The sequence below is a fragment of the Akebia trifoliata genome, chromosome 2 (assembly GCF_017979445.1).
Source record: "Akebia trifoliata isolate Shusen 1 chromosome 2, ASM1797944v1, whole genome shotgun sequence".
Lineage (NCBI taxonomy): Eukaryota > Viridiplantae > Streptophyta > Magnoliopsida > Ranunculales > Lardizabalaceae > Akebia > Akebia trifoliata.
This window is the reverse complement of record NC_141376.1, coordinates 9,395,138-9,406,024: the sequence shown is the minus strand read 5'-3', so window position 1 is coordinate 9,406,024 and position 10,887 is coordinate 9,395,138. Positions and strand designations below refer to the sequence as shown.

The window sequence follows — 10,887 nt, the reverse complement described above, 5'->3', positions numbered from 1 at the left end:
CAGAGGTTTTGGAATGGGCTGATTTTTGGTGAGGATGATATCTATAGTGAGGAGATCATCATCACAAAAAATCAGTTCATTCCAAAACTTCTAACTCATCAAAAATGGTTTATAAAAAATGGACGGTCCACGATTTTTCAACCTGTAAACTGAGGAGATCATCATCACAAAAAATCAGCTCATTCCAAAACTTCTAACCCATCAAAAATGATTTACAAAAAATGGACGGTCCACGATTTTTCAACTTGTAAACTGGGGCTAGTAAAAGTTTTGGAATGGGCTGATTTTTGGTGAGGATGATCTCCTCACCGTAGAGATCATCCTCACCAAAAATCAGCCCATTCCAAAACCTTTAACTCATGTTTTGCCAAAATGTTTGTTGCTGAATGGAACCTATATATATATATATGGGTCCCGTTCGCCACCCTTAGTTTTACCACACATTTTAACAAATGCGTTTTGTCTTACATGGGTTAGAAGTTTCGGAATGGGCTGATTTTTGGTGAGGATGATCTCTATGGTGAGGAGATCATCCTCACCAAAAATCAGCTCATTCCAAAACTTCTAACCCCATCAAAATTGATTTACAAAAAATGGACGGTCCACGATTTTTCAACGTGTAAACATGGGGCTAAACATTTCGGAATGGGCTGATTTTTGAGGAGGAGGATCTTCTAATCATAGAGATCATTTTCACCAAAAATCAGCTCATTCCAAAACTTCTAACCCATGTAGGACAAAAAACGTTTGTTAAAGTGTGTGGTAAAATTTAGGGTGCTGAACATTTCCCTATATATATATAGGTCCCGTTCGGCACCCTAAGTTTTACCACACACTTTAACAAACGCGTTTTGTCCTACATGGGTTAGAAGTTTCGGAATGGGCTGATTTTTGGTGAGGATGATCTCTATGATGAGGAGATCATCCTCACCAAAAATCAGCTTATTCCAAAACTTCTAACCCCATCAAAAATGATTTACAAAAAATGGACGGTCCACGATTTTTCAACTTGTAAACATGGAGTTAAACATTTCGGAATGGGCTGATTTTTGGGGAGGATGATCTTCTAATCATAGAGATCATCCTCACCAAAAATCAGCCCATTCCAAAACTTTTAACCCATGTAAGACAAAAAACGTTTGTTAAAGTGTGTGGTAAAACTTAGGGTGCTGAACATTTCCCTATATATATATTTTAAATCTTAGGCGACTTCACCAAAATACCAAATAAAGTAGGGTTTGAAAGATGGGGGGAGGGAACCTCTGTAGTGCTATTTCTCTGTAGCCCTCAGTAGTGCATATTGACGGTTGGATGACAATCACGTCAATATGATTGTGAAATCCAATTGTTTAAAATTGAGAGAACATTGATTCGTTCATTTTCCGAATCTTGGATCAGGTATGAAAAAGTTTTTTTTTTTTCAATTCTTTTTTGTTAAATCAGCTCTAAAGCATTAAGACAAGAGGGCTGTAAGTGTAAGTTTTTTTCAATTTGGCACTCTCTCACCTGCAAAAAGATCACAAAATTTCAAATAAAGTAACATTTTTCTTTTAATTCTAAAATTGAAGAAGTTGAAAGATTTTTCGGGAGAAAATTAAATCAAGGGTTTTTGACAATATTTTGAAGAAAAGGGTATTTTGAACATTTTCTATTTGTGTTTGATAATGGAAATATGGCTGACAGGTAAAAATTTTGATAACACAGGGGTATCTCAAATATTTATCAAAACCCAAAGGGTCATGTCCAAATTAAACATTACAATAATTACATAATTGTACGCTTTCATTCCTACAGATCCCATGTGTATGGAACTGATCTATGGTTGTGTGTAACGAAAAATCCACTATAAATTAAGAAAAATGATCCCTTCTAAAGTCAATTTTGATAGAGTTGATGTTAGTTTAATGAGAGCCGTACGATGGTGAACGATCAGAGATTGTGACAACTGCAGCTACTATGATGCATCATAGACCAATGTAACACTAATATTTGATGATAGATTCGCATACTCGCTCTAAATGTGTATGGTACTTTACAAGCTGTCGAATTTTTTAAGGTAGTGAAAAGTGGGCCTAAAGAAATACGCATAAATTTTTTTTTCCATAAACATGGTATACACAATACTTTATGGTTTTTTTTGTAGAATTTTTTATTTACCAAAAGGTCCCTATGATTAAAAGTCAAAGTTCCCAAATCCTGTATTTAGTCGTGGTGCACAAATATATGAGTGCGGATCGTACGCACCCAGGGTGGAGGATTCAAACCCTCCTCCCACACACCAATATACATCACGTAAATTGTAATCCAAGGAAATTTTTAAAAGAATGGTGATAATATGTCTCCCACACGTGACATACTCAATCGACTCTCTTGACGTGGGGTATGCCAAAACCATAAACTTTATGCCTTGGGATACACAACCAACATCCCTTTAAATCTATGCAGTTGTGTATCTCGATGAAAGAAAATCTATGGCTCTGATACACCCCACGTCAGGGGAGTTGATTGAGTATGCCATGTGGGGGAGTCGGATTATCACGACTCTTTTTGAAAGGAGATACTTAGATACTAATTCCTTGGGATTATGGCTTACCTGGCGTGTATTGGGGTGTGGGAGGAGGGTTTTAATCCTCCACCGGAGGTGTCTCTAGTCCGGATTCTATATGATTATCACAAGTTGATAAGGTTACTCACCCCAAGCTTTCAAGTGCTCACTAACCAATGAATTTCATGCCAATCTCGAGAAACTTGATTAATGATTTCTATCTGTTAGATTTGAGCATTTATACAAGGACTTTGTTGATGAAATGCTGTAATCCCAACCATACTTTTCATCATACTTTTCTTGGATCTAGACTCTTAACTGATAGAAGATGGAAAATTAGCTTCATCAAATGATCCCAACCATCCAAATAACCATTGTGGCTTTGTGAGAGTATGAATTTTCGAGGTACTTGGCTGAGAAGATTCTCCTCAGTGCTCTCTACCTATTTAGTCGACTCTCCCTTAGATATGTCAAAAGTATGGGAAATTTTTTTAGTTTTCACACACCTTGTGATATATGGTTCACAAATTGGCAAGATCCAACTTTAAAATTATTAATCATTTTCTGCATTATTTGTAGTACATAGAATTTAATTCGTTCTAACGCTCAAATCAGAATTCGAATCAAAGAGAAATTAATAAAATAATAAAGACCAAAAAAAATAACAATAATAATAACTAAAATCTTATGTTTGTCTTGTATTATAGCCCTTATTGAATTAAATTTATAGTTATCTTGCTGAATTATTTTTCTATACATTTTCTCTTTTGATTTCTTTAATATTTAATTTACATAATAATCTTTATAAAATAATTTCAATTGAATCATTTTTTTTTTCAAACTTGAAATTTAATTGCTTATGTCAACAAATCTCTTACATAGATTCATCACTTGGGTCATATTATTTGTGGAGGATATTTTTTGTGAGGTACTAGGGAATGATGCATGGTACATTGAGATCTGAACAAATCCATGAATTTCAAATCCCTAAAAACTAAGGACTTAAGGGGGGGTTATCGAATCAAATTAGGATCCAATAGAATGTATCCAATAAATTTGATCCATATTCACTCCTTTTTAAGGACTTTCCCTTATCAAAATCGTTTTCTATTAAGGAAAAGTCTTTAAAAGGAATGAGCGAATATAGACCAAATTTTGATTGGATACATTCTAAATCGTGAACCATTTTCTAAATCGGATAATGATGGAATTGATAAACGAGATCCTAAGGTTCTAACTCTATAAATACATGGATAAACACATCCAATGGTACTTTTTCATTTTCCCTTTATTATTACTCTTTTATTTTTTATATTTAACCAGACTTAGATATCAGAGATGTTGTGTTGCAGACAAACCTAAAAACTCAAAAATTGCAGATTTCAAATAATTCATGGGAATCTCAAGGTAGTACAAAATTTTTGCATCTACATATAATACTTCATCTACTAGCTAGGTTGGAATTTCATATTAACTTTATATGTACATCGAGGTACCATATGACCGCATCGTACATTAATTTAATTTTTTTCCCCAATAGCAAATTTTTAGATCACTATTTTTTTTTTATATTTCTCGAATGGATAAAAAGATCTTATCAAGCTCATTTGTGGTCAAAGAGGTCACATAACATCTCCCATTAAACATTGTCAATTATTCCTAACTGATCCTAGTACATGCATTGACCCAATCGAGAGCTTTGCAATTCTGTCCCTAAAACACACAGAAATCATAAATTTCTAACCTCAGATAGTTTGGGCTTTGTTCTACCTTTTCCCCAACAGTGAACCTATATTCTCTAAAAGAAATACATATAAATCTAAATCGTATTGTGTGTAAGACTTTTATCCTAACTTTCATACCTCCAGATATGTGTCCTACATCTCATGTATACCAAACACGTGGAACACATGTCAACTGTCATATCCCACCATTTTTGGGGGGACCCACAATCGTCATCCATATAATTAACTTCTTTTCTTAGATGATCAGTAACAGCTTTTTCTTCCACTGATCTTTCGAATCTATGAAATAAACCTCGTGATGATGGATCGATTGATCGAATCACCAATTAGGTTCTTTTTTGATGAGTGGGTGGGTCCATCAATTGTAGGGAGTTTAGTAGAACTTCAACTCCCTGAAGTACAGGATCTAGACTTAGGAGTATTATAATATTCAAAATACATGCATGACGAAATCAAGCACTGCCATGCAAAAAAGAAGCTTCGTAGATACATAAAAATGTAAAATTATTTGAACTAACGTATAGCTCTTATACAAGGAAGATATCTGTATGATAATTCCACTTCAAATCAAATCACTTGGAGGTACTCTCTCTCTCTTTGATCATAAATCGTAAGGTCCTGATGTACTAATCTTGAGGAGAAGATACGTTTTGTCCAAATATCTTATCTGTATAAGGGATTATATTGATGTTATTCCTTGTAAACATTAGTGGGTATAAATCTAAAGTCTCTTTATGCAAAGATATGCACTTCTCTGTCTTTCTTTTTTTTCTTTTTTTTTTTTCCCTTTTGCATTATCACAGTGTAACAGTAGTACTACTGCCACCAATGATTCCTCAACCAAGCCATTTATAGCCTTCCTCTCTTCCTCATCTCCTCTACACCAACCACCATAACCACCTCTCCTCTTCTTTCTTCTCTCCCTCTTCACTTCAACCAATCCATCATCAACTCCTCTTCAATGGGTCTCCAATACTTTCTCATCTTTCTCATGTTATTTCTTTCTTCCTTCAATATCTCTTCCCAAGCCACCTTGAACAACAACCAATCTCATTTCTTCACTCTCATCAAACAATCGCTCTCGGGCGACTCGTTGTCTAGTTGGAACGTCAGTGTATCCAATCAAAATTCTTATTGCAACTACACCGGAATTGGTTGTGACGATCGCGGTTATGTTACAAAGATCGATCTCACTGCATGGTCTCTCACCGGGCACTTTCCAGATGGTGTATGCTCTTATCTGCCCAAATTACGTATTCTTCGATTAGGCCATAATAACCTCCATGGATATTTCCCGACCACCATCATCAATTGTACTCTATTAGAAGAGCTTAATATGAGCTTATTGTATCTCACTGGAACACTGCCCAATTTCTCATCCATGAAATCTCTTCGATTGCTCGACTTGTCGTATAACCGCTTCACGGGAAAGTTTCCGATGTCTATAACTAACCTCACCAATCTTGAGTTGCTGAATTTCAATGAGAATGACGGTTTCGATTTGTGGAAGCTACCAGAGGAGATATCTCGGATGACAAAGCTTAAAAGTATGATTTTATCGACGTGCATGATCAATGGTCAGATCCCAACATCGATTGGAAACATGACTTCGCTTGTCGACCTTGAATTGAGTGGGAATTACCTCATGGGTCGGATTCCATCAGAAATCGGAAAGCTGAAGAACTTACAACAGCTTGAACTTTACTATAATCAGCATCTCAGCGGTGAAATTCCCGATGAGCTCGGAAATCTGACAGAAATGAGAGATTTTGATTTATCGGTCAATCATTTAACGGGTAAGATACCAGAGTCTCTCTGTAAGCTCCCAAATCTTCGTGTCTTGCAGCTCTATAACAACAGCCTTAGCGGAGAAATCCCGAAGGCAATTGGGAGCTCAAAGACTTTGACCATATTATCACTCTATGACAATTTCCTGACTGGCGAAGTGCCGACGAATCTTGGAGAATCATCCGATTTGATCGCTTTGGACTTATCAGAAAACCGTCTATCGGGGGAGTTACCGAAGGAAGTTTGCAAAGGAGGTAAATTGCTCTACTTTTGTGTGTTACAAAATCTGTTTACTGGAGAAATTTCTGAGAATTATGCCAAATGCAAGTCTCTTCTTCGGTTTCGAGTTAGTTATAATCGTTTAGAGGGACTGATCCCTGAAGGGCTTCTTGCTCTTCCCCATGCTTCAATCATTGATTTGGGTTTCAATCGTTTCGAGGGTCCCATATCGAAAATGATTGGAAACGCCAAGAATTTATCGGAGTTGTTGATTCAGAGTAACAAGATTTCGGGTGTTATACCATCTGAAATCTCAGGAGCGGTTAATCTCGTGAAGCTTGATCTCAGTAAAAATTTCCTTTCTGGTTCCATCCCTCCTGAAATTGGCAACCTAAGAAAGCTGAATTTATTGTTGTTACAAGATAACAAGCTGAATTCATCGCTCCCCAAATCGCTTTCTTCCTTGAAATCTCTTAATGTTCTCGATCTCTCCAATAATCTCTTAACAGGTAGTATCCCTGAAAGCATCTGCGAATTGCTTCCCAACTCAATCAACTTTTCGTATAATCACCTTTCGGGTCCCGTTCCTCTTTCCTTGATTAGAGGGGGATTGAAAGAGAGTCTCTTGGGCAATCCAGGACTCTGTGTTTCGGTCTATCTCAACTCATCAAATTCAAATTTCCCCGTTTGTCGACAAATTTATAGCCAAAAGAGACTAAATTGCATATGGGTAATTGGGATTTCGGTGGTACTTGTGATTGTTGGATTCGTGTTGTTTCTAAAACGTTGGTTTAGTAAAGAGAGAGGAGTGAAAGAACAGGATGAAACCTTGTCTTCATCATCCTTTTCATATGACATAAAGAGCTTCCACAAGATCACATTTGACCAACGTGAGATAGTCGATGCCCTGATTGATAAGAATATCGTGGGACATGGAGGATCCGGGACAGTGTACAAGATCGAATTGAGCACTGGACAAGCGGTAGCAGTGAAGAAGCTATGGACTCGAAAGACAAAAGACCCATCATCAGAGGACGAGTTGTTCCAAGATAAGGAACTAACGACCGAAGTCCAAACACTAGGGAACATCAGACACAAGAACATAGTCAAGTTGTACAGCTATTTCTCGAGTTCGGATTTGAATATGTTGGTATATGAATACATGCCAAATGGAAATCTGTGGGATGCTCTTCATAGAGGGTCTAGGACCCTTTTGGATTGGCCGACCCGACACAATATCGCTCTAGGCATTGCACAAGGTCTGGCCTACCTCCACCACGACTTATTGCCGCCGATCATTCACAGAGACATCAAGTCCACCAACATCCTTCTCAATGCAGAGTATCAGCCTAAGGTCGCGGATTTTGGTGTCGCAAAGGTCTTACAAGTAAAAGGAAGGGACTCATGCACTACCGTTATCGCCGGAACTTATGGGTACATGGCCCCAGGTAACTAAGTTATCAATGTTCTCGATTCAATTTAGAGGTATAATTTGAACAAGTATTTTTTCACTTAAACTTTCATTTTTTCATTAATCTTTATGATCATGTTATGTCTGCAATGCCAACTGTTTGATCTCGTTTAAATTTGATCTTCCCTTCATTGTGTTGTGTAAATGTCTTGTATTTTCTTGGAGGTACACAAAGTTGCGGGGGCAATCCCCCCTTCCCAAGGGCTTGGGGGCAAGCCCCCAACCAAATTTTTTAGGGTTACTAAAAAGAGAATTATGTAATATTTTCTTAAAGAGTTTTTCTATTTTTGGGGAGATAGACAGGTTTTAGCAACTCCCGATTTTATAAATAGAGATATCTAGGACTGTAAAACCAAGGAAAAAAAAGTAGTGATTGTTCTTGTTTTGATCCATGAACGTGGCACACTGCCGAATCATGTAAATCCTTGTTTTTTGTGTGCGATTAATTTTATTTTATTTTATTTTATTTTTTTGTGTGTGTGTGTGTGTGTTTTTTTTTTTTACACATTGAACTTCAATATTAATAATCCTGATTAATCTCTTGTCATTCATCCTGGTTGCTGCTTATGACAGAGTATGCGTACACTTCTAAGGCAACAACGAAGTGTGATGTCTACAGCTTTGGAGTAGTACTCATGGAACTGATAACTGGCAAGAAGCCTGTGGAAGCGGAGTTTGGAGATAGCAAGAACATTATTTATTGGGTGTCATGCAAGATGAAGGACAAAGGAGCTATGGAGGTCTTAGACAAACGATTGTCAGGATCATTCAGGGTTGAGATGATAAAGGTGCTTCGGATTGCAATCCGTTGCACCTACGAGGCCCCTTCCCTTCGTCCAACCATGAACGAGGTTGTTCAGTGGTTGATTGAGGCGGACCCATGTAAGTTTGAGTCTTACAAATCGTCCAATAAGATCAAGGAATCATCAAATGCTACAAAGACTAAAAGCCCATCTGAATTATCATTGTAGGACTTAGATTTGGGTATTAGAAGTAACTTAGGGACTATAAAACAGTAACTGTCTGTCTTAAACTATACTGTAAGACTCTTAAATGAACAATATTTCCTCTCTCTCTTTTTTTCTTGTTTTTTTTAACCTTAAAAAAGTAGTAGGGAAGATTCTGTCTCTTTTTTCTTTTTTGTTTTCTTGTTCTTGTAAGGATTTGATGGAATTTCAGTATTTTAACTGCTTTATAGCTACGCACAGCATCTATATTTCAAGTTCCACCCATAAAGATAATCATTCTCATGCTTTATTAGAATTATTCATTTTTTTTCTCTTATTATGTTCTCTCTTTACTTCATGAGTGTGACACCAAAGAAAGGAGATTCAAAAGGAAGAGATGTTGTGGAGGGGTGGAAAGATTTGATTTGCAATTGGTTTCTTTACATTGAAGTGGGTTATTCAAAAAAAAAAAAAAAATTTTAAAGCTTTGGTAAGGTTCGTTGTGGAGGACCCACTCTTTCAAGATGAGTTATCCATTAATTGGAAAAGATGAAGGGTTGTGATTGATTCATTGATTGATGAATGAGCACCTTTGTCTCCATCCAAGTTATGGGAACATAAGTGAAAGTAGAGGGTTTTCTTTTTCTCTTTAAATTCTTCTTTCTTGAGTGCTGATTTTTGTGTTGAAAGGGGCATGGTGTGAGCAGAGAAAAGGCACTAAGCTTCTTCACTAACCGTACATAGTGTGCCCATGAACTCCACTTGCTAGTAAAAAAATAAAGTTGTTAATTGGTGGTGTTTCTAAGTGAGACATAAGCTTCTTCCATTGTTAAAAAGCATTTTTGTCTCCATATATATAATATCACAATTATTAGCTCTTCCACACTTGAAAGAAGAAACAACACCCTAATCATTACACAGATGCACACGTGTTCGAGTATCTAATGTATACATATGCATGTGTCCGTCAGAATGTATGGGTATTATTGTCGAGAAATTTTTTGCTCACAAGAGCTCTCCAACTTGTGACAAGTGAAATCTTATGAGGGTTGTTTTGTAAATTCGGGATGCCCTCAATACATGCGGGCTAATGTGATTGGTCTATCCTGGATCATATGAGATCAATGAGGAAAAAGCCTTTCCAAAAAAAATATATATATCATTGTCAAGTTGATCCTAATCATTGGGAGGAAAACATCCCTAAATATTCATTTTATTCGGAAATTTTTCTTTCAATATATTTGATTGCATGGAAAGTGACATTCCATAAAATTTGAAATCCATGAAAAAATAGTAGTGAAAAATGGGTAAGGTTGGAAAATCAAATTCTATTATTTGATTTCATCTAGAAAAAATCATGGAAAAAAATATGAGGAAGAAGAAGAAGAGTAGGATGATGGGGGGGCGAGAGAGAGAGAGGAGGGCGGTGACCAGTGACACTGAGGGTGAATGTGATGGTGGTTATGGGAGGGAGGGAGGGAGGGGGGTTCTGATTTGGGGAAGAAAAATAAGGATGGATTCTATTTTTCCTTTTTTCCATGGGTATGCGTGGGAAAATGAAATTCAGGTTTCATGTGACTTTTGGAAGATGGAAAATCATTTTCCATGTAAAAATGCAATCAAACACGTGGAAAATGCTCTTCCACATTTAAAAGGAAAATATATTTTGTAAGTTATTTGAATTGTTTGTTATAAGGTCAGTAGATTACTTCTTTTTTATATACCTTTCAATATGAAAGCGGGATTTTTAATTCTAGTTCTGCTAATGTCACACAAAAGCTTTACCACTTCATTGAGGTGGTACCTTCGTATCTTAAGTCATATTAGAGTTTTTTTTTAAGAGTTAAGAAAAAAATAGGTAAAACTAGAAGTAGATAGTTATTTGGGTAATTTAGGAATACCCCCTATGAAATTGGTGATATTAGGTTTACTCTTTATAAAATACAAGATTAGGTATACTATTTACCCTCTAATCGAAAGTCAACGTTGCTTTTCATTAAGAAATTTAAGTTTTTTAAGGGCATTTTGAATAGAATGAAAATTTCACAGTCAATTCATTAATAAAAAGAGGTGTTAACTTTTGATTAGGAGGCTAAACCTAACCTTATATTTTGTATGGCTAAACCTAATATCAACAATTTCATATGGGGTATTAAATTTCCCTAATTATTT

At 36.3% G+C, this 10,887-nt stretch overlaps 1 protein-coding gene across 1 annotated transcript; it reads left to right on the top strand.

Annotated features, from left to right (window-relative positions):
- The first annotated feature begins 5,072 nt into the window (after positions 1–5,072).
- Positions 5,073–8,969, top strand: XIP1 (Leucine-rich repeat transmembrane protein kinase family protein). The gene is made up of 2 exons (XM_086428453.1): positions 5,073–7,745; positions 8,342–8,969. The coding sequence occupies exons 1-2, from the start codon at positions 5,252–5,254 to the stop codon at positions 8,737–8,739; spliced, it is 2,892 nt and encodes a 963-aa protein (XP_086284579.1). The 5' UTR covers positions 5,073–5,251; the 3' UTR covers positions 8,740–8,969.
- The last annotated feature ends 1,918 nt before the right edge of the window (positions 8,970–10,887 follow it).